Here is a 23,624-nt window from a genome sequence, read left to right as displayed (position 1 = left end):
CAGCGATGAACAGGACAGCCAACAAGCACTGGACTTTCAGATTCCAGCACAGGTTCAGAAACAACTCGCGGGAGGAACCTATTCTCCGCTCTTCCCTAAGTTTTTGTACTCTTTCTTTTATTTTTTGTTATTTTTTATTCCTTGCTCCGGTCGCTTTATTTTTTATTTTTTTATTTTCTCTCTCGTTCTGGGGCTCTGCGGGTTCTGGCTTGGGCGTTGGTGAGCCGTGGGGATAAGCGTGATGGGGGATGGCGCGACCTCAAATGGGCTGCACAACGACGAACAAGCTTCCGGTGGATGTAATTGGAGGAGCTAGAGAAATCACGGAGCAGGGATGAGTCGCCAGTTCGGATCTATGTCCCAGAGAGTTACTGCTCCTGGGGAGGGTTTGAATGTATGTATTTTCGTGCGTGAGAAGTGAGGCCGGAGCGTGGAGGGGGGAAGACGGCGAGTTCGCTGTGCTGCGTCGGCTGCAGCTAGAGGAGAGAGAAGCTGCCTTGCGAGATTGTTTTTCCGCGGTTCGACGGAGCGGTCTGGAAGCACGCGCAATAGGCTGAGTTATGTATATATGCGCGGGCAACCTCGTCTTCCTCGTCTTCTTTTCTTCTTCTTCGTCTTCTTCTTGCGCGTGGTTGGGGGGAAAGAAAAGAGAGAGAAAAAAGGAAGAAAACGAAAGCTCGTCGTCCAAAGTTGCTTTTTTTGGCTTTTCTCTTACCCTTTTGGGAGAGGCGTGACTCGGGTGGGCGATAGACACCAAAAGCGCCCTTTTTTTTTTTGGTTTTTTTTTTTTTTTTTTTTACTTTTTTTCCAACGTACAACCAAAAAAAAAAGGCTACAAGGAGAACTTTTTTATATACAACAGAAGATACAGAGCCCTCAACGACGATATGAAGAGACGGAATATGAGACGTGAAGATGAGACAAAGGGATAGTTGTGGTGATTGGCTGGACCCTTACAGACCAAGCCCACTTGATGGTGTTGCTGCATGCAAGAACTTCGTTCAGGATGCTGTTGCGCAGACTCAACCCGTCTGCTTCCAATCACAGCGCTAGAGGTGGTGTCCAGGGCCGAGGTGGCTAGCAGACGACGGCCGTCAGAACCCCTGCTCGGCCATGGACGTCTTCCGATGTGGTGTTGGAGCTGTTGATGTCCCAGGGCCATTTGGGAAATATGAAGAGGGAACGGACAGGATTAATGTGCATCATGTACTCTGTACAGACAACCAAGAGAGGGAAAAAGTATGTGTGCAACGCTATCCGCGGCGGCTTAAGGCACATCCTTGCTGGCCTAGTCGATGCACGGCCAGGGGCTTTCCTGACCGGCCATCAGCAGCCACCAACCAGCAATCAACATGACCGCGGAGCCACGGAGCTATTATAGGGCGTTCATATTGGATAGGATCATATCTCGAGGATGGCCAGTAAGTGCTCGTAATTTACCCTCTATCCTGGCATCTTCCTCCGGATTCTCTATCTCTTTCCAGGCGTTTCCCCCTTGGCTACCTCGCTGAACCCGTCGCACATGATGTTCGATCTTGCATACTTTAGTGAAACCAGGACTCCCTTACGAGCAATTTTTTCTCTCTTATATGAGCACGCACCCTATGCTGTCAACTGCCAGCAGCAAAAAAACGGGGAGGAAAAAAGAAAGAAAAAGAAAGGCACAGAGAGAGAGAGGGATGAACCCGTTACGCCGGGTTGCACGGCCAAATGGCATGTCCAATCGTCATACGTTCAATTCCGTACTTGTCTATATAAGTTTATATAGCACCCAGAGTATGTTCCTTCCTTGCTCTGTGAGCAAAGTATGTGATACTCAAAGAGGTCGAAAGATCTTAGGCTCCGATTGGAGTGGCATATGGTAGCCTTCGTACTGGTTTGCTTTCTCTTTTTCTTTTTCACTGCTCCCAACGAGGCCCACAGTACCCCGGCAGACAGTCAGCCACCATCAAAAATACCTGCATTATTTCATTCCAGAACGCACTACATAGTATGTTATACATGGTCTATACGGGTACTCCATACTCCGTACTCGGTGCCTCCTCACGATGTCAGGCTTTAATTTCCTTATGTTATCTCCCTTGGTCGTCCAGGATAGCCTCATCCGTAGGCCATTATATACTCTCCTCTTCGCCACGTACTAAGGAGTAATACTTATATTTCGCGGAACCCGCCCATAAAGAGATTTCAGGCTACTCTCTGTCTTTCTAGTTGCCATAACTCCTTCAGACGATACCCTGTTTCCACTCCTTACCCGGTACTAAATCGACTCAGTTAACCCCGTTAGACCCTCTAATTTTCACATTATTCTGCAACGGGATAAAATCACCTTGAAAAAAGTGTCTCAAACTCGAGTGATGTACTTGCCAAATGGTTCTTCTCTCATTTCTCTGATGAATCATAACCAGTCCGCTGGATATCCGGTTATACTCTTTTTCTTCCTGGTTCGTATTGGTACTGCATTACTTTTTAAAACAAAAGGGGCCCAAACAAACGAAATACAGCTGGGCCTGCTGGTAAGCCAGCCTGGTTTGAGATATGTCTCTACATTTTATTATATTTTCCAGTCGTTTGGAAGCGGTCCAATCTACATGTCTCCTGGAAGGCAGAATCATATATCCAAACTGACCATCAAGGCGCTCGGTTAGGCCAACAAACCCTTTTCTGCCTGACTCGAAAATACAAGACATGAACTAGGGCCTGTTGCCACTGGTCATTTTATTGAGAGAGCCTCAGGGTAGATCACCGGCAAGACAGGCTTCGTATGGGTTGCACAACTCGCCAATCTCTTGGTAGTAGGGAAACCGCGTTATGAGTTACATACATACATACATGGATGCCTTAAAATGGCAGGCGGAAACCGGTCAAGAATCCAATTGGAAGACCGGGCTATGATTCTTCTCACGGCCGAGGGAGCATGGTTGAACGAACACCAATCCTGGTCTGTTCCAGTCCTCCATTTATCCCCTAGCTTCAGTCGCGCATGCCTATCGATAAGTCTCATCCTCCTGAACAAGCTGATCTCAACTTATTGCCTTTCGGCTAATGCATCCCATGCATATTATTTCATGTCTTTCTCACTCTCCAGCCTCTGCATGAAGGTTCTTTGCCGGACTTCCCTTGTCAGCTCGGCAGCCTGCGCGCATATTGCTCACAGGAGCCTTCAATATCCACCAATAGCAGGGCTGTGTAACCCGTTGCTGGACAGTCGATGCATGCTTGTGTGGCAGGAACCTTCCATTTTGCCTACTTGTATGTGTTTTGTCAGTCGTCCATGCCTGTCAGTGGAGATCCTTTTCATTCCAAGGGTCTGACTATACTTCTCACCTTGCCCGTGGGCCAATAGAGAGACTTTCATTCGGCATTAAATCTAGAACTTACCCTGCCCGTCATTCTCTCGTCCTTCCACGCACATTAAATACTCAATCCAGAAAGTTTAGCAAATTTCAACTTGCAAATTCTGAGCCTTACAAATGATGGCTGTCACATTTATCCCCCATTGTGTGATAACCAAGTGTGACATATAGGAACGCCTTGTTAGACCTAGAAAAGTAGTTTTGCGGCCGTCAAGCTGGAAGGTGACCTTGGCAGGTTAAATATACAGTCAGGACTCGACCGATCTAGATGAGGTGTTAATATCTGCTCTTCAGCTTTTTCTCTCCTCCCGTGTCATACTTCATGACGTGGATAGAATATATTCGGCGGTTCTGCTCTGGCTCTCTCGAGAAAATTAACCGTCGTGGCCCCATCGCGGCTTCGCCGGCCCCAAATTTGGGGGAAGGGATATTTCTGCCTTGTTAATGGATTTTGTGACCAATGCACAACATATAAGAATCGGAGGCAGGTTCCCTTACGTTGGCTCGGTATCGACGAACTCCCATCGAGTATCTACAGCCTTCACATCTGGGATATTGAATATAAAAAGAGCGCCACTGGGGAAAAAAAGACCAACCACGTAATCTGATGAAAATTTCCTCAACTCCTTATTTATTCGAGAACACTGAAGACCCACGAGCTAACTGATGCAGATTTTAAACACAGCAGCCGCTCAACTTCTAGACGTATTTAGCGCCAACTAGTTATCGATTCTCTGCCGATCAATGCTCTTTTGTTCTGATTCTGTAAGGGTTATGCACAACCTAGCGCATATTGGCATATCAGGCCGCAAGCAAAGGATGGTCCAGCCTCCCCAAAGGCGTGCAATGCTCACTTTACACCGCCATCAATAGCGAACTATTGCGCAGCTTTTATTGATATCCCGCTCTCCATATTTGGATAATATTATAGTTCCGCGGCTGATCTATAACAAGGAAGCTCAAGCTTCAGTGTTGATTTCAGGAATTACCTCCGATAATGAAATTCTTGCGGGCTGGGCTTGGGTTCTGCCACCAACTACAGCAGCTTATTGGCTTTAATGTCGCTTGTGGATAGCATATTCGCCGACCCACATGGCTCTGTGCAAATATTATTACATACATTGTATGTGAGCGGCTGCCTTCTACGCCATGACACCCACTACAATGGTATCCCGTACGGAAAACTTCTCCTCGAGTTCAGGCCAGCTGTCCGTTCGCCCTTGTCTGCAAGGCCGCATTTCAAGTCACATATTTCTTGTGAACATGGGTACGTTGGCCGGATAAATCGGAATAAAGCCCCCGCTAGTATTTGAGATGGTGCATTTTCACCTATCGCTAGTGTGTTCTCCTTGACATATTATTGAAACCAATGATTCTCAATGCATGAGCGTACATGTTATGTATGAGAACTATGACTCTGATCCTTCAACAGATGGGCGAATGTATATCAGCTCACAATTTTTGAAGATGAGGCTGCGACCATATGTGCTAGCACGAGTAGATGTCTTCAATGTACTCGTTTTGTTAGCATGTGTTATCATTTGGCCACTTCAGTAGAAACACTGGTACCTTTGCTTTTTTTTTTCTGGATGATTGCTATATCCGTCTAATTGCTTGAATGCCGCCACCTTTTCCAGATTCTCGGATACCAATGCATGTCACCCATTTTACCTATCTAACCTAATAGAATAAAGCTGTGATATTTTGGGTTATATACTCAGTTCTTGTACTATGGCCCCGGGGATAGTATATATCTTGTTAGATACTACGGAGTAATCTAAATATATATACCTTCTACCACTGATGGGGAACCCGGTACCCGGGCCGGGTTCTCTACTCCTCGGATCAAGAATACACGCACATTCTGCATTGTATTGAGCATTGTACTGCACAGCCAGCAGCTCTAATGTGTTATGCGTTTACAGCCAGTGCGAGCATAGCACCGTGCCGGTGTTCTCCATATCATTCCATTGATATGATGATTGATACTATTGAATATTGATACCGATGTTGACACTCATTTCGCCACTCATCTTGACGAGCCATACCCATATGATACGGCAACCATTTACACCACCTCACCACCACCACCATAGGTATTTATTAGGTATAAGGACATATTTATCTCAACCCTTGAAAATAACCTTATACCCTTAAGAACTTACTCTAACCCTTTAACCCTATAATTCCCCTGAATATGCAGTGGTATATAAAATATCCGACAAGAAGGGTGGCATCCGAGCAATTGTCTTTCAAGAAGGTAATATTTTGAACAATTCCCTGTCCTTTAGCTGACGCACCTTTCAAAGCTCTATATTCTCTCAACGTCTTCCTATAAGTCTTCGCAGCTCTTCAATAGTAACAAATTTAAGCTTTCTTCCCCAGACGGCAATGACGTAGTTATGTCATTAATGACTATGTATATGACGTCACATGTTTATACATAGTAAGGACCGAGTATGTACTTGGTTATATCGACTGCATCTTCCGTTGATAACCCTACAAATGTATTGGCCTTTGCTACATGTTAAAGCTATAAGTTCTTCTCAATATATCTGATGATTCGATGCTGTGCACTAACACTGCCCAAGAGGGGCCGCAGTCTGTCTGTGTTGATCTATTCAAGCTGCACTCCCGGCAAAAATCCAGTATTAAAACTACCACCTTTGAACTGTCGTCGACCACCCGCGGTAATAGAACTGTCACGAATGGCAGTAAACAATGCTGATAAGGACAGATATTCTATTTGAAGATATAGTAGCACAAGTGAAAAGGAGTATAACCAGACATGGAAATGCGAGAAGTCTGGAGAGAAAAGCTTAAGGCTAGGATCTATAGACTAACCAGCATGATGGTTATCAAAGGCGTTAGCAACGTCCTCGATACTAGTTACTATGCAGCGTATGAGTCTCCGTACTCATTTTATAGAGTCTCAAGCATTTAGGAAGTATGAATATCAGTGATTGCTCACCATTACCTATAATTTGGCCGTGGCCGAGTTGGCTAGAAGGCCAAGTGTCTCAGTTGTAGTGGTTTCAGCTTCAATTGAATATGGAAACCCTTTGGTATATAAATATATAGCCAGGAATATTTGAAATGCTGGCTTCGGTACGCAAGACAAGAATTTTGACTTGTCAAGCTAACTGCAGCTTTCTACGATAGAGGAAGTTAGCGGGTTGGTTACATTCTTCAGCTTCACGGGTAAATCGATAACTAAATGTCAAAAATAAAGACAGAAGTCTACCTTGATAGCAATCAGATACACTTATATAGATAATTTGCTGATCCTCAAGATCCCTGGCTCTTCCCTGAAGTCCTGCAGGCAAGGAACGTCTTATTTGCTATTAAGGACAGTACCTGACTGACGCGTTTATAGCATATTCATCGAGGCACGTACAAGTGTATATGGAGCCCGTTTTGATGACACGAGCGAGCCAGAATAATTGATGCTTTCTCTGGAACTGATACTGCGTACGACTAGACCAACTCTACCGGACGCCCTGTCTCCAGCAGAAGAAATCTGACTCGTGGAGGCAGTGTAGGTCGAATAACTACTGCCTACGACTTGAGCAACGCAGCAGGGATTGCTATCGAAAAGCACCAGCTATGAACCGTGATCGCCTATACTATGGGATCAACACCCCGAGACGTTCGCCTAAAAGTCAGATATATATCAAACTTCGGCAGAGGAACCAAGTGTGCTTCCTTTCATTTCCTTACTCTGCAGGGAGGTTCCTGGCATTGCGGCTCAACGTCAATTGAGCATTCAACCGTCCGGGCTTGCTCACGCCTTGAAACAGCCACCGCAAGTGAATGCTCACTTGACATCAACTTGAGATCACTTCGACCTGCCGCTTTACGCCCTTTTTCCTTCTTCGCGGGCTGTGTCGGCGTTGCCTGGGGAGTGTCTGGGAGAAGGGAATGTACCGCCGTTAGGTACATAGATCCCAGGGAACGTACTAGGGGACCCCCCTGGAAGGGCTATAGCACATCGACCATTATTTCCCCAGACAGCGGCACAGAAACAGCCACAATCTCTTGCAGATCATGTCGAATCGGACCATAGAACCTCAATATATAAGTTATATATATATATATTATTTGCTGGCTACGGCGGGTTGTATATATATGCCATCTCGGATGCCAATTCCGACCACTCGAACCAAAACGACCAGGCGAAGCGAGCGACGCCGCGCGGTGGCTTGCTAACTGTCTTACGTCTCTTGCAGGCCAGATATTAATCTCCTTCCTCTTTGCGGTTGTCTATACGCTATGTTTATTTTTATTTGTGTATATGTCTGCCTGTCTGTGTCTGTGTCCATGAGTGTTTTCTATATTTTAATGGATTCTCCACCAGCGGCGTTACCGTCAAAACCGACCTTCCTCTTCGGGCAGCCCACCGGTTCCCACTCAACCCCGTTCGCTTTTTTTCCCTCTTCCTTTTTCCCTGTTGCAAGGATGGACTGAGCGCAACTCTGGGAGAAAAAGGGGACTCTTTTTATATAGGCTGCGCATGTCCCGCCGTCCTGCTTGTTCTCTCCCTCCTTTGCTCATGGAAGTGCTGCTTGGAGGCTGGATGAAGAGCAACAAGCCGGGTAAAGATAGTACTACCGACGCCACGCAGATACAGGTCAGAGGCGAAGGGTAGCCCGTCTATCTGTCGCCATGGGACTCTCAACCAAGACGATACATGTCCATCGCCATCAGCAGCACCTGAAATGGTCGCGCGATATTCCTCCCGTCCTCACGATCGACTCCGGAGAGACGGTCACCTTCGATGCGCTCGACGGGAGCAATGGCATGATTACAAGGGAATCCGGTGACGAGGCTATACTGAACTTCGACGTTGAGAGGGCGGATCCTGGTTTTGGACCCATCTATGTGAACGATGCAGAGCCCGGAGATGTGCTCAAGGTTGATATCTTGGACCTCCAACTTGGCGACTGGGCGTGGACGGCTATAGTACCTGGCTTCGGGCTTTTAGCCGATGATTTCCTCGAAGCAAGGCTCAAGATATGGGATATCGACTCTAACCTGCCGTATGTTAAGTTCAAGGAGGGTGTACACATCCGCAAGGCACCGTTTCTGGGAATTATGGCAGTCGCGCCGGGCGTCGAAGGCGAGTTCTCTACTATCCCGCCGCTGGAGACGGGGGGGAACATGGACTGTCGATATCTGACCACCGGCTCTACGCTGTACCTACCCATCCGTACGAAAGGAGCCCTCTTCAGCTGTGGTGACGGCCATACCGCCCAGGGTGACGGAGAGGTATGCGGAACTGCGATTGAGACCACTCTCACGGCTTCCCTACGCCTAACGGTCTGCAAGAACCAGCCGTGGGTAACGTCCCCTCAGTTCCAGACTCCACCCCTCAAGCAGACGCTCTCTGCGTCAGATATCGAGTCCGACAAGGGGGAATATGCAACCATGGGCATCGACTCCGACCTCCTCGAGGCAACCCGGAAAGCAACCCGGAGTATGATTGAATGGCTCACTTGCACCAAGGATCTGACGCGGGAGGAGGCATACATGCTCACTAGCGTGGCAGGCTGTCTGAAGATGGCTGAAGTCGTCGATATGCCCAACTATGCCATTGTCATGACGATGCCACTCAGCATATTTGTGGCGTCAGACCGGCCAAACGGAACGACAACCTGATTTATGCGTGTACTTTTTGAGCGTTATAAAGGCTTCTATTCGTTGGTTTCCTTGCAATCTGATGTCTGGCCTATTTCCCCATGTGCATCTTGAACATAAAACAATGCATAACATAATGAATATACCCATAAGCATGGATTCTATAGGCCCCCCATGTCATAATATCACCCACATGTTTCCGTCATCCTAGTCCCGCTGGGATATCCACAGCTCGGATGCTAAAAGGAGTTAACCGACGTTCGTTTGCCCTGTTCTCTCCATACTCTGTATACTTCCCCTATCATCCTTTTCCCTAGTATACCATTTTTGGGGGCACTCTTTTTAGCAATATATATATATATATATATATTTATATATGCATATGGGGCAGGCTTAGGGCGATCTTGAAAAAACTATATGGCATAATAGAGGCGATATTAATGGACGATTTTAGAGACTGCACCCTTGAAGTTGCATACATTATCCTTGCTCAGTACATGTATATACATAAGATATGGACATATTGATGTATGGCACCTGCAATCAAAGGAGAACCACACAGGAGGATGTTTTACACTCGTTATTCGTCCAATCTACCCCTTCGTCTCGAAACTCCATATCACAGGGCGTTCCTCCACACATAATAGCAACAATACGAAGATGGGACGCAGCATGACGAGCACAAACGACCTGCCTAAATAAGAAGGTAGTTAACTCTGTATCTTCTGCGAGATTAAAAAAAATATTCCGGCAGTTTATACACGCGTGAGGCGTAGAGGGCTTGCAGAGAAGACGCCCTTCGCTTGTGCTGCCGGATGAAGTGGATCTATCCGTGTTAGAGGTAAATAGCCCGACGCCGGAGTTCTTGCTGGAGCACTGATGGGAAGCAATAAGACTTAAAACTCCGGATGGATAGAACCGTCGATATATATATATATAACGTGGAAATGGAGCCAATCGTAAGGAGTAAGGAGGTTAAGGAGTATTATATAAATAGACAAAAAGACAACGCGGAACCCTGCATGCCGCTTGCATATTCCGTCATGATATAACTTGACCTATACGCATAAGTTACATAGACATAAGTATATAGGTAGGGTATGAGAGAGAAAGAAAAAGCCAAATAAAAGGGTGAAATCATGAAGCCCCCTGAAAAAAGTTTGTTCATAATGCAATACAGTGACAGAGAAGAGAAAACCGTTAAGTGCGGAAAAGAAATAGAACGGTAGCAGGAAGAAAATTAAAATATAGACGGTAATGTGGAAAGCGCCATGAAAAAGAGGGAATATTCACTTTTGCTGTATGGAGAAGATGTTTACTGCATCTTGCGGATGTATGCGACTGGGCCTTCGTATACATTTCTTCCGTGGATGGCGTACTGGAAAATGGCGAAAATAATGACGGCTCCCCAGACGAGGCAAGACCAGTTCATAGTTTCGGGAGTAACAGTGCTGGAGCCTGGGAAGAAGGTGAAAATAAAGCCAAAGGAGAGGTAGGCTACAGAGAAAACGTTGATTCCCATCCCCCACTTGCCTAGGGAGAATCGTCGTGCGGGCAACGGCTCAGCACTTCTTCTGCGGTTGATGAAGCAGGCGATACTCAGCACGTAGGATGCGTAGAGGGATCCGACGGTGATGGAGGCGATAGCGTTGAAGGCAGCTGTGGAGCCAATGTTGATGAGCGAGAGAAGAATGGTGATAAAAGTAGTGACCAGGACAGCATTGACTGGAATTTTGGACATTGGGTTGACGTTGGCGAAGAATCCGGAGAAGGGGAGGGCATTATCACGAGCGAAGGCAAAGGTCTGGCGAGAGCAGGTGGCGAGAATACTGATGGCACTGCACACCTCGAGGACGAGGATGATGCATGCAAGGCCTGTAGTTGCGCTATTGGAGCCTGTCGCATAGTAGTAGGCTGAGAGGAAGGAGAAGGTGGTTGGAGGCGCGAGGATGGAGTCATCCACAGGGCCCATGGTGAAGAGGAAGGTGATCAGCATCACGAACCCAAGACTGCCGTTGATGATGGCCGTGAAGATCATGCACCATGGAACAACTTTGGAGGCATCCTTAATTTCCTCCGCTACACGAGAGTTAGCTTTTACATCTGCATGAATGGAGGCATGAACTTCTTCGGACTAGTTACTTACCGATATGAGTGGCCCCGTCTGGCCCCAGGAAGGAGAAGATGGGAGTAATCTGACCGACGATGACAGCAAGACCTACGGTAGACCAACCACCAAAGTTGGAGAACTCAGTAAAGACCTCCTTTGACGGGGACTTTTCACCCATGACCCAGAGGGTGATCATGGTAGCGAAGAATCCGAAGATGTGGAGGATAAGAATCAATCCCTCCAAGCTGGGGAGGTGGCCAGCGGCGTAGGTGTTGACAAAGGTAGCAATCAACGCAATGGCAAAAGTGAGGAGGGTTCCATGCCACCTCTCAGCGGAATAGTCATCTCCGTAGTTCAGCTTGAGGAGGCCCTGGATGAGAGTACCGCAGAGGAAACAAATACTGGCAAAGCCACCTTGCCATCCCAAGACAGAGAGCCAACCTGAGGAACCATTAGTGCTGCCAATTGATAGATGGACAGAGAGCAGGCCGCAGCTATCTTACCAGTGATGTAACTCAGGAATTTCTGATATTTGGGACTAGCAAACTCTGAGACCCAATGATACTGGCCTCCAGACGTTGGGGAACTGCAATTCCATGGCTATTAGCTGCTGCATCAGACGGGAACCCAGTGTATATACACATATATATCACTTACATCGAAGCAATCTCAGCCATGGAGACGACAGAGCAGAAGAAACCAATAAATGTGGCAATGTACATGTACACCATGCCAGCCTTGCCTCCATTTACCAGAGCAAGAGTAGATGTACTGTTCATGAAGGTGTTTAGTCCATATTCAGCTTGCAAGAAGTTCTATACAACTTACAGCAAAATCGATTCCCACGTCGCCATCAGCGTACAAGTGAAACCGAGAGTAGACAAGAAACGGAAATTTCTCTAAGAAACAGTCAGTCAGTGATATTTGCGAAGGGGTTTTTTTTTAGATGGAAGCTCACGTTAAACTGCTGAGGTTTCCCCAGGCGGGACATGTCCTTCTGGTCGTTGTTGGATGCATCGTCGGCGGAGTTGAAGCTGACGTCCAAGTCGCCTTTGCCGGTCTCAACGACGTCTGATGCGAACATCTTGGTCGTCTCTGCGATTATATTCGTCTCTCTCTCTGTACTCTTCTCTTCTCGATCTGATAGGGCTGCCTTTTCAGAGCGTTTTATGTCTTCGTCAACCTTACTTCGCGGTAGACGGGAACGAGACGGGTGAAATGAACGAGCGTGACGGGCGAAAGGGATAGGCCTGCTATTGCTTATATATAGGGCCCTGCTTGCACTCTCGTCCTTGACCTTACTGACCGATGAAGCAGATTCAAAAAGACCAAAAGTGGCGATGGCAGATATTATATAAATGGATGAATCGACCTGCTATCAAATCAAATCAACGACTTGGCCATGTGAACTAGCCTGTTTAGAGAAGGTTGCGCTCATCATCGACTTTGCAGTTTACAAGGAGTCCCACCAGCAGGAAGACTGATATCAAGTGGGAGCTCCCGCTACCAGGGGAAAAAAGAGCCCGGGTGGCAGCAAAGCCCTTGGGGGGGGCGTCTTGGTGGAGGCATCCCCCTTGACCAGTCCGGCTGCTCTCGTAACTCCGTATGGCAGATGCATTTCGGACACCTGCCGCTTGCAGCCTAGCACCGAGATTGGTGCGCCTATTGCCTTTTCCCTCTACTCTATACGATTACATATAGGCCAGTTGCTAATATATCTGCATGGTGGATGAGAGAAGCTGGCGCCGTCATACCGCTAGCCACATGGCTCTAATTTACGTTGCCGGAAGTCTGTGGACAACTCTCCTAATGGCTCTCCCTCTTAGCAGAACTAAGCGTCGGTAGCTGCAGCTTCTTTTCGGCTTTGCTATGTACCTTGTTGAATGGCCTCAGAAGTTCTGGACGGAATTTACCCTTGCAACGAGAAGCGGCAGAAAGAAAGACATGCAATCTCGATATGCAGAGACAACTTGCATCGGCATCTGGCTGGACCTTGCAAGTTCTCATGCAGAGACGGAGCAAAAATCTATGCGCAAAATACATCTTATGGACGGGGTTCGAGTTGTGGGTAATTTCGACATGGCATTCCCACTGTCCCGGAATTCACATCGGAACTTACACGGCACACTACCATGTACATACACTAAGGAAGTCTTCTGGATGTCTTCGAATGCATCAACGAAAAACAAAAGGACCGTTTTTCTTCTTGTTCTCTTTCGTTCCCGTACCTTAAAAAAATTCCTTTGGAAACAACTTGGAAAAAGAGCCCAGTGGATCGATGGAGCGACAGAGCTGAAATCAATTACTTAATACCTACACAACGCCACGTCCACTCGCGCCAAATAACTCGACGCTTCCTGGATAGAAAAATGCATGGGAGAGCTAGTCAACTGCAAGCATAGATCCCTGAATTCGACCAGAGACATCCCTGATACGGGGCCCTCTGGGCGGGGACTGAACGCACAAATAATGGTGGACATTTTTTTAGAGAGGACAATGAAAGAGGGCCTCCGTTTCCCTCCCCTGCACATACTCCTTGAGGCATCCTTGGAGCCCGCCAGGGATGGGAGAACAGCGAGGCATCTCATCTGCGCGAGGGGTTGCATCGGATTTGTTTGAGCGGCAAGATACTGTCTCGAGGTTTTCAGAGGCAACGTTACATCCATCCATCATCATCCATGAAGCTGTTGAAGGAGACGGAGAAGCCCAACACGACCAGAACGAGTGGGAGGAACAGCAGGAGAAGATGGTGGTCTCTCTCAGCGATAACTATGAACAGTCCAAGGACCCGCTAATGCGCCTCAGCAACCCAAGCACAAAGAGTGCCTTGGCCACGGGGGAATGAAGCTTCACCCCTTTTTTCTATCAAAAAAATCTTGCAGCCAACGAGACCGGAGGATAAAGCTCGTACTCCGTAGAAACAATCGCGATATCGAAACGAATGCCATGTGCAAGTGGAGAGAGAGAGAGATCCATGGGCAGGACAGCCCTGACGGTGGTGTGATTCCCAGGCTTGTACTATGCATCCCTCAGGTGTAGAGATTTACGAAAACGCCGTACATTAACATAAAAAAAAAACTATTCCATACGCCTCCTAGCTTTGTTCCCACTAAAGTCTTAACACCATCAAGCTTATAATTGACAGCTTTAGTCGCCTCGTTAACCTGATGGGTCGTGAAGCGGTTCTCCACCAGGTGGATAGGCTTGCAGTTCCGGGTTCCAGAAGGCTTGCTGTGGTGTCTCTGTTGAACAAAAAATATTCATATGCAAGTGTTCACATTTTCACATTCCTTCTGGTCAAGATGGCAACCCTGGAACGTACGATGCCATTTTAGCGAGCCATTCATCCTTGCTTAGACTGTGCTTCCGCGCCCCCTGTCGCCAGGCCCTGTCTGATCTTTTCTTCGATTCTCCTCTCCTTCACTGGCCGCCACTTCTTGGTAATTCATCCACTGCCTCGGTGTTTCTTACCTGTTAGCTGGCCAGTCGCGCACCAAAAGCATCATCTATCGCAGGGATTCATGAAGGGGCTATCGACGGATTGGGAGCCCTTGGCACACGTATATATGTATGGATGATTGCGTGTGATATACGCGGTTCAGGGTCAAATGCTGGACTCCATCCTTTCTCCCCCTTCTCCCCCTGCGAAAACCACGTTGTCAAGGTGGGATAGACGCGTTCAGAGGGAAGATCAGTGCTTGCCCCTATCAGTTGCCGACTTGCTATCGCCGTCCTGGGGCAACAATGTGAACACCCACTGGACATCAAACTGGCTATGTTACAGGGCAGATGGAGAACCATGGCCCAGCTCTTGGTAAGGAGGCGCCCAGTTGGAGCAAAGAAGTTTGACGGAGCTAACTTTTTCCTTCCAGTCCTCCGTCCAGAGTATATCTACGTACCGTGCAGTATATACTATGTATACTCAGGGGACTGAACTATAGGGGTCTCTTCCCCCCTTCCCCGCCCGAGGGCTATGTCGCTAGCTCGTCCCCCATCACAGTGCATCATTCAGGCCGCAGCTCTGACTCGTGGGAAAGTCTCTGCTTTGTTTTTCCCCTGGTGTGCCGTTTTGTGCTAGCTAGCTTTCAACGCCAGCCGCATCGGAGACTTACATAGTACAAGTGGAGTGTTGAGTGGCTGGCTTTTCCCATGCTTCTAGAGCAACAACATTCCATTGTCTGCCCTGACTAGGGGAGCGGCTAGCGTGCCAACATCGACGTCACTAAGAAAGGAAATCCAACACTTCGGTGTCTAGATCGGGTTTGTTTTTTTACTCATCGTCAGCATGAAGAGATTCTTTTTCTGTGAAAATCCCAAGATACAGGCAAGATGTTGGATTTCCCCCTTTTTTTCCTCAGGGACCGACCCATCGACGGAACATGATTCGTGGACGTCAATATTCTCACAGGGAACAATATGGCGATTCAACCTGACCGAATCAATTAGTTTTTGCCCCAGCGTCGGTTGGTAGATGGTGATGTGCAGGGAACATGCATGCAGCACACATCCGCATGTATGTACTTTTACATATGTACTCCGTACTCTCTAGACCACTGGCCATGGTGGGTCGAAGACCTTTTTTGAAAAGGGTATCCGTCACCGACCGCGACCTTCAATTCGCCCCAGCCGTGCAGAGATGCCAGGCACCGGAGCTTCCGCTGGCCTCTGGTCCAATCCTTCTAAGGGGTAAATGTTGTCCTGAGTTGTAGAAAACCTCGATTGGAGGAGGGGGGCCCTCTCTAACATGCTAGCCTCTTGGGCAGTCGAAAGTATCCTCGTATCATGTTATATACGCACTAACTGTTAGTCTCCCTCTACGCAGCTAGCTTCACGGAGTTCGGGTACTCGGCGAGAAAAGCGGTATGGACGATCAAACAGACAAGTTATCCTCTTCATATACATCCTCCCTTAGCCTTTGTTACATATTAGAAAAGGGCCCAGCCGATAACAGTGCTGCTTCTTGTATAGTACAGAGGGCCTAAAAAGGTCATCGAGGAAATGACATGCTATGTATATGTATAGATCGTCCATTACAGTATGCTGGTCTGCTAAACGTCTGCCAAGGGGAGATATCTATAATTATCCAACATCCCAGTCAATTCGATGTTTGTGCCGCCAACACGCAAACCTGTCGATACTACTTTGGATCCGCCGTTTCGTTCCCTTGGCTTCGTTTTTTTTTTTTCGTTCGACCAGTTGTTAGTCTGGCATACTATGTATGGGAAAAGTAGTGGCAGAGTCCCCTGCACCCTGCAGCTCCTCCCACTGGCGCTCGCGCCTCTCCACCCACACCAGGCCACACTTGTGCTTTTTGCTCTTCTCCTCGACACCTTGACAGAATTGCCCCCGCTGTACAAAAAGTCAATAAGACAACTTACTTTTCATCCAGTGTTATCGAAGACTTCCTCGAATTTGTTTCTTGTAAATTATTATCCACAGTGATCGACCCTAGGTTCGGTGTGTGAAGGACGAAAGGAAGAAAATGGTATGTATACACCGACAGCCGACTTAAATCCATTTTCCAATCCTGTGAAGAGATCGAAAACCGAATCGAACTTTTGACCCCGAGGTTCCCTATACCTGGCAGTTTGCGATCGAATTCAATCTCTTTTGACCATTACTGTTTGATAGAGGCTCACCGCCTTGAAGCTGCGATCCGATGGGAGCATATCATATCTCAGAAGAGGAACATGGACCGTTGGTCGTTGTCTCGTCAGCGATCATGATGACCTATATGGTATTATGTTACCTGGTCAGGCTGTTCATGAGAATTACGATAAATGGACCATTTGGTAAGGATGACTGGGCTTTGACGTTTGGATCAGTAGGTTTCTGACCGCCCTTCCTTTTCGCAAGATGAATAAGAGCCATAGACTAAGCAGCGCGCAATTATAGATCATTGCGGTGGTACAGACTGGCCTGAAGATATCAGAAGCATATGCCGGCCTCGGAAGACGAAGACATCTCGTTTCTCTACCTGAGATAGAGCGAGTTGAAAAGGTATGCCATATAGGAAAGAAGGAGCTGAAAAATCAGTCTAGCAAAGAGCTTTAAACTAATCATACTCCGTGGATATAGTTGGCATACGCAGGAGACATTTTCTATCTTGTTGCGCTTGCGTTTTCGCGAGTCAGCACTTTTTTGCTGGTTGCTCGTCTTACTCGACAGAAGAACCATCTCCGGGCGGCAAATCTGGGCGCTATAGGATCGATGGTTATCAGCATAACGTCGGTATTCCTCATTTGCATGCGCTGCGACCTCTCCAGACCATGGGAACTTATCACTCCAGAATGCTCTCAGATGGTAGGAACTCCTCGTGCTTAGCACTTCTTCACATGTGACCTGGATGTTAATTTGAATTTTTCTCTAGTATTCACGGTGGTATACTGTTGAGACTTTGGGCATCCTTGTTGAGCTTTATGCAGCATGGGTTCCTATATACCTCGTTTGGAGTCTTCAAATGCACTTACAATCGAAATTCGTCGTCCTCTTTGCTTTCTCTTTCCGGCTTCCGTGAGTATAGGACATGGCGCCCCTATAAAGCACTGTAAGACAGTTGCTAATCCTTCAGCAGTGTCCTGGTAGCGGCAGGTGCGCGATTATATTACCTTCGTCAGCAGCAGGTACATGAGGATTTCCTTTTCTACGGCGCCGCTGCCTCAGTATGCCTCGAAGTTGAACTTCACTACGGGCTAATGGCAGCCACCATACCGTGTCTGAAGCCGTTCGTAAAGTTATTCAACACCGGATGGTTCGACACTAGAGCTATACATAGCACTAGTGGAGGGGAGCATTATGCGCTCTCCAACCTTACACCGGCTCGGGTCACAGTAACAGCTGACGACAAACTCCCCAAAAAACAATGGAACGATCGACGCCATGCACGGGCGCAAAGTTCAGGTGCTCCATCTTCCGCGGGCTCCGATATAATGATTATACGCCAGACGACTGCCTGGGATGTTACTTATGACACTAATGATAGAGTTGTATAGGCCCCGGGCCATTCTTTTTCAAGTTTTCTTTGTCCTTCATTCCCAAACGGGTGGGCTGATTTTCCTCGGTAATGACGTGCAAAGGCGCAACGGCGGTCGTGGGAACCCTTTTTTATGTGTGATAGATGCCCATTTTCTTTCTTCTCTGCTTCTTCGGTTGCCCGGATCACCTTTCCCATTAGGCCCAAGGCTTCTTGTTCCAGTTTGAATGGGAGTCAAGGGCCGGTGCCATAAGAGCACCAAGGAGGTATAAAATCCTCAGAGCTTCTGCTTCTGCTTAGATTATCGACAGGCAGATGTTCTCAAAAGCTGCTATAGCTTGATTTCTGTGGCTTTGGACTTTGGTCGATCGCAGGTGTCTGGAGGTCTTGTAACATATATATTTGAATATACCTTTTGTTATATCCGTTTAGCTGTTTAATAGCGCACCACAGCCTTGAACGGGGGAATAGAGATGATATCCGAAATGATATTTCGATATATTGAATGTCGTTGACGTTCGATTTGAAGTCGTAATACAAAAATTCCTTTTGAAGTTAATACGCATCACGTGATAGTCCCAAGCTTCTGATTAGTTATCATTTCGACTAAAAAAAAAAACATCCTCGAAAGATGCGTTAATTAACATACAAACAGCTTGTTTATGCGCGAACAAGGAGGGATTGCACATCCCAACCGCCCACAAATTACTCGCAGCCGCTGAAGCTTGATTTAGCCTTTGATCCAGGTTTTTTCTTGTCACTGAATGACGGTTGAACTTGTACCTCTTGGGCATTGTTAGGCGTGGTTGGCGGTTTTTACTCGAGAAAGCAGGATAAAATGCTTGCAGGACCCTTAATTCGTCGTCAATCGCCTCAGGCGGCAGCATTGGCTCTTTCGAAAAAACGTTTAGGCATCAGCAGCAGACAGTCATGTATGCCTTTGCCCAGCTCGAGCATGAGGCGCAACTCCAATCACTATCCCCGGCACTATACTCAGCAATCATATCCATGCAACCGAGCCGCGCGCCTCCGTTGCCATAACCCTTCCTTAGCAACATGCTATAGGAGATCATACTATCATTCCGCCTCCGACCTCTCCTCCTCAAATAGCCACTTCTCCCCGGAACAAACCTCAATACTTTCGCTTGCACTCTCAAATCACGTCCCCACACTTGGGTTTACAACCGAGGCGGTTGTTCTTGCAGCTCAGGATGCAGGATACCCAGAAGTATCTTTACAACTATTTCCTCGTGGAGGGGAAATCGAACTGATTATTTATTGGCTAGCCACGAGACGAGCCTTATTGAAGGAGAAAGTTGAAAATGGAGAGATATTTGGTGGTGATGGAGAGAAGCTAAGCGTTGAACAGAAGATGAAGAAGTTGGTAATGGAAAGATTGAAGATGAATAGTGATATAATTCAGCATTGGCAAGATGTAAGCTCGTTTCTACTGCATTACTTTCATACTGTTACTAACTTGTCAATGTTAAGGCTCTCGCGATTATGTCGTTACCCACGAATATTTCCGCATCTTTGCATGAATTATACGAGCTTTCATCTGATATTCTCTACCTCGCAGGCGATCGCTCTGTAGATGCGTCATGGTACTCGAAAAGACTTTCTGTGTCAACTGTATATGCCACTGCCGAAATTACGATGACTGAAGACAAATCTGATGGGTTTATCTCTACTGAACAGTTTGTTGAAAGGCGCTTTGGCGACACAGATGCTATTGTGGGAACTCTAGGTGACGTGAAGACATATCTGGGCTTCCTTGGTGGCAGTTTGGTTGCAGCTGGACGAAGTCTGGGGATGAAAATATAAAACACAAGTAGCCACTGAGGGTGGTGGCCCTCCGATATATACTCTTCAGTGCTATGTATGATACTTCGGAGATTTATATGTATTAATAGTCAGATACCTGTGGCGTTTTGAAGTGGAGATAATTGGCGTTTTCTTCCCTTTTGATTACTTTGTACATAGTTCATGGGCGTTTGATACTCCATATCTCCTGCGCTTTCTCTTCAAGTTCTTTGAAGTCTCGAATTTGTGCATCCATTCCCTTCGCCCAGCTGGCAAGTTCTCGGTATGCTTTTCGAATAGCAGGTGAATCCCACCAAGTACCACCGGTGTTGCTACCACCGCTGCCTGCTCTCCTGTTTTTGCCTTTAATGCTGCTGTTTCTGCCTCTTCCATCTACCTGTCTCGTTTTCATTATTTCCCGCGCCCCGCGTTGTCGGATTCGTTCAACCAACTCCAGAGTTCTCTTATCAAAGTCGACGCCGTTTTCCTCCATCTCCTTTAGCAATGACACGATAGAGGGTAAGTCATTGTAGACGCGCCAGCGGAAATCAATCAACTCGTGAAAGAGTTCCTTTGACGAACCCATAATTAAAGAAGCTCGCCCGTGGGCCCTTATGCTCTCAAATAGTCGCGTGGTGAGTGGGGACATTGGAAACTTATTTTGAAGAATCCGCAGGGCGTGGAGAAGGGTGGCGGGATATACATGTCTGACAACAGTTACAACAGGTACATCTGGGTGGACGTGTATTGATTGATAGGAGCCATTGCCGTTTGGACGGGTGGATAATCTGCCTGAGACATCATCCCCGAGTGAAGTCGTAGTAGGATGGTTTACCGACGAGCAAGGTGGCTGTGATTCATCCAAGCCTGCTTGCTTTAGCATCGGAAATATCATATTCTCGCAAATTTTCCAAATACCGAGATCACCTCTTCCGTCCAACACGGCGTCATCAATCTCCTTGCAGATTCGTTTCGTTTCCTTTTGTGCTACAGCAAATGCAGGAACAGAAAGATCAATGCCAGCAAACTTTGCTTCGTCTGGTGCTGATGGGTCCACTTCGGTGAACCGGAAGTTGTGTAGTTTATCATTCACGTTTACTCTGTCAATTCCAGATTTGGTCAGAGTATCCAGTGGCCGTTGGAATGTCTTGCGGCTCTTTGGATTGTGAATTTCACTCATTGAACTTAGAACCGAAGTGAAGATATTGGTTATCTCTCGGTTCTCCTGGTTCGAGAGGTTGTCATTTGGAGGTATATGTTCATCGTGGTCTACGCAGAGGCCACCGGCCGCTTTCACACCTCGGGATGTAGGGCTAGACGTTGAACCTCGGAAGCTCGTATGTCGTCGTCCAAGATGTGATCTTATCTCTTGCCGGCTGGAATTCGAGAATGGGCACCTTTGGGGATAGCTTGCAAGCTGGTGATGTCGGTACGGCTGCGGCCGTTGGACTGGGGTCGTCAGGGTCTGCGTCAGGTAGAGAAAGGGGAGATGCGTCGATTCACGCCAAAACGAGACGAGTCCACGGGAGCTAGACATCTTCAATAATCCGCCTGCCCCGTAGGCAGCAACAATTCGGCTTGCGTTGTCGTTCCAACCTATCGAATTAATATATTTTATAGAAGGAAAGAAGAAATAAAAAAGAGAACTTTTTGGACATCTTGATCACGTGATCACGCGACGTCCAAATTAGTTTAATTGAAGTTTTTTCGCGTTTTTTCATTTTATAGACGAAAAAGAACGAAAGAAACGAGAAGCTCGCTACGTTTTGCGCCTCGACACTGCTGCTTCTCTAGGTACGGTCTATTACACTAGCTGGGGTATTGGAAATTTGGAGAAGAGCCCTGGCCCCTATAAAATCAGATCTAGCCATGGAAATGTCCGACTTTGAGAAGCAGCGCGCGGCCAACATTGCGGAGCGTGATGCGCTTCTAAAGAAGATCAGTCTAGAGGCTCAATCCGCGGGCCTCCTATCCAAGGCACCAGCGCCGAAAAGGACACAGTCAGATAAGAAAAAGGCGCCGCTGAAAAAAGTGAAACGCGAGAAAGAAGCAGCTCCTGTTCCGCGCCGGACCTCAGCTCGCCTTGCCGGCCTAACCCCGGATAGCGAGATTGCGAAGCGCAAGGCAGAAGAAGCTTCTGAAGCAGAGAAGTTACAAATGGAAGCAAAAAGGAGACGGGTGGCTGGGGACTTACGGATGGATGAAATTGGGGTCAAAGGGAAATGGGAATCTTCTACTCTAGGTTCCCTTGTTACAAGCGGGCCGGCGAAGTACGAGAGAACCTTTGGCGAAGAAGATATCAAGAAGACGGCCGACAAGGACTTGAAAGCCCTAAGGGAGAAGATGAGCGGATTGAATCTTTGGGATGCCTGGGAACCCAACAGTGCGTTAACATTCACTTCTGGATTTCATTCTCGTACTAACGTTATAACTGTCAAAAGGAATTAAAATAACCCCTGAACGAGTGTATTCCATGACATTCCACCCCACTGAATCCAAACCATTGATGTTCGCTGGGGACAAGATTGGCAGCTTGGGCATTCTCGATGCATCCCAAACAGCTCCTGGGGATGACGATGATGAGGACCCAGTAATTACAACAATTAAATTGCATAGCCGGCCAATAGCCGCTATGTATACACATTCTTCTAGTCCTTCAAAACTTTACACCGCCAGCCATGATAGCTCGATCCGGCAACTGGACCTGGAAAAATCATTGGCTACCGAGGCTTATGTGTCTGATGGCTCTGGTCTTTCTGGTGTCGACATGGCCCCTAATGATCCTCATACTCTTTATTTCTCAACATTGAATGGTGTTTTTGGCCGCTACGATACCCGTAAAAACGGAAAAAAGGGTAACAGTAAAGATGAAGAAAGCTACAATGCTGATGAATGGCAGCTGGCTGACAATAAAATCGGCGGTTTCTCCATCTGCCCAACCAAACCTCAATATATTGCGACGGCGTCCTTGGACCGAACTATGAAAGTCTGGGATCTTAGGTATCTATCTAAGAAAACACCCACCGCTGTGGCAGAACACACGAGTCCGTTATCAGTTTCTCATGCCGCGTTTAACAGTGTTGGTCAAATAGCTACCTCATCATACGATAACACCCTCAAGACATATAATTTTGGGACTTTTGACTCAAAACCTCGAAAAAACAACGAGACTCTAACAATCGAACCAGACGTGGTGATTAACCATAATTGTCAAACAGGAAGATGGGTTACAATGTAAGTCCTGCTACTTCTTATCTTTATTCTTCCATGTTTTGTATTTTTAACAGGGAATAATTTAGCCTCCGACCACAATGGCAAGCTGCTCCTCAATCATCCGTCCAACGCTTCTGTATAGCTAGTATGAGTCGTTTCGTGGATATATATACCTCCAAGGGTGAACAGCTAGCCCAGCTAGGGGGCGCAGACGGCCTGATAACTGCAGTTCCAGCAGTTGCAGTCTTCCATCCTACTCAAGACTGGGTTGTAGGAGGCACAGGAAGCGGCAAGGTTTGTTTATGGATGTGATATATAACTAATGTATAACTATGCTTTGTAGATGATCAATAGATATTTTCACAACTTCTATAGTATATACACCCTTCACTAATATATAATCACCCTATATTTGTGTCCCATTTGGCCATCTCTATGCCATGGCACACTGTTAAAGGCCAGAATGTGAAAGGAAAGTATTGATGCTATGATACCAAAGTATCATTTGCAAAAATATGCACATATAGCTATA

At 47.1% G+C, this 23,624-nt stretch overlaps 7 protein-coding genes across 7 annotated transcripts; 4 read left to right on the top strand and 3 right to left on the bottom strand.

Annotated features, from left to right (window-relative positions):
* Positions 1-321: 321 nt before the first annotated feature.
* Positions 322-1,162, bottom strand: MCYG_03316 (uncharacterized protein; the record flags this gene model as incomplete). Its single annotated transcript, XM_002847764.1, has 2 exons — positions 322-533; positions 958-1,162. The coding sequence occupies 2 exons, from the start codon at positions 1,160-1,162 to the stop codon at positions 322-324; spliced, it is 417 nt and encodes a 138-aa protein (XP_002847810.1).
* Positions 1,163-8,021: 6,859 nt separating this feature from the next.
* MCYG_03315 (acetamidase/formamidase family protein) lies at positions 8,022-9,014 on the top strand (the record flags this gene model as incomplete). The annotated part of the gene is made up of 1 exon (XM_002847763.1): positions 8,022-9,014. One exon carries the CDS (start codon positions 8,022-8,024, stop codon positions 9,012-9,014), a length of 993 nt encoding a protein of 330 aa, XP_002847809.1.
* Positions 9,015-10,308: 1,294 nt separating this feature from the next.
* Positions 10,309-12,187, bottom strand: MCYG_03314 (choline transport protein; the record flags this gene model as incomplete). Its single annotated transcript, XM_002847762.1, has 6 exons — positions 10,309-11,072; positions 11,140-11,544; positions 11,607-11,689; positions 11,761-11,874; positions 11,932-12,002; positions 12,062-12,187. 6 exons carry the CDS (start codon positions 12,185-12,187, stop codon positions 10,309-10,311), a joined length of 1,563 nt encoding a protein of 520 aa, XP_002847808.1.
* A 4,641-nt stretch (positions 12,188-16,828) lies between these two features.
* On the top strand, positions 16,829-18,095 carry MCYG_03313 (conserved hypothetical protein; the record flags this gene model as incomplete). Its single annotated transcript, XM_002847761.1, has 4 exons — positions 16,829-16,927; positions 17,182-17,406; positions 17,474-17,616; positions 17,678-18,095. The coding sequence occupies 4 exons, from the start codon at positions 16,829-16,831 to the stop codon at positions 18,093-18,095; spliced, it is 885 nt and encodes a 294-aa protein (XP_002847807.1).
* An 819-nt stretch (positions 18,096-18,914) lies between these two features.
* On the top strand, positions 18,915-19,900 carry MCYG_03312 (ubiquinone biosynthesis protein COQ9; the record flags this gene model as incomplete). The annotated part of the gene is made up of 2 exons (XM_002847760.1): positions 18,915-19,511; positions 19,568-19,900. 2 exons carry the CDS (start codon positions 18,915-18,917, stop codon positions 19,898-19,900), a joined length of 930 nt encoding a protein of 309 aa, XP_002847806.1.
* A 160-nt stretch (positions 19,901-20,060) lies between these two features.
* MCYG_03311 (conserved hypothetical protein) lies at positions 20,061-21,416 on the bottom strand (the record flags this gene model as incomplete). Its single annotated transcript, XM_002847759.1, has 1 exon — positions 20,061-21,416. The coding sequence occupies one exon, from the start codon at positions 21,414-21,416 to the stop codon at positions 20,061-20,063; it is 1,356 nt and encodes a 451-aa protein (XP_002847805.1).
* Positions 21,417-21,754: 338 nt separating this feature from the next.
* Positions 21,755-23,575, top strand: MCYG_03310 (WD domain-containing protein; the record flags this gene model as incomplete). Its single annotated transcript, XM_002847758.1, has 4 exons — positions 21,755-22,262; positions 22,321-23,113; positions 23,179-23,386; positions 23,468-23,575. The coding sequence occupies 4 exons, from the start codon at positions 21,755-21,757 to the stop codon at positions 23,573-23,575; spliced, it is 1,617 nt and encodes a 538-aa protein (XP_002847804.1).
* Between the last annotated feature and the right edge of the window lie 49 nt (positions 23,576-23,624).

The sequence above is a fragment of the Microsporum canis genome, genomic scaffold (genome assembly GCF_000151145.1).
Source record: "Microsporum canis CBS 113480 supercont1.3 genomic scaffold, whole genome shotgun sequence".
Classification (NCBI taxonomy): Eukaryota; Fungi; Ascomycota; class Eurotiomycetes; order Onygenales; family Arthrodermataceae; genus Microsporum; species Microsporum canis.
Note: the sequence above shows the minus strand (reverse complement) of the source record. Positions and strands in the feature narration are given on the sequence as shown.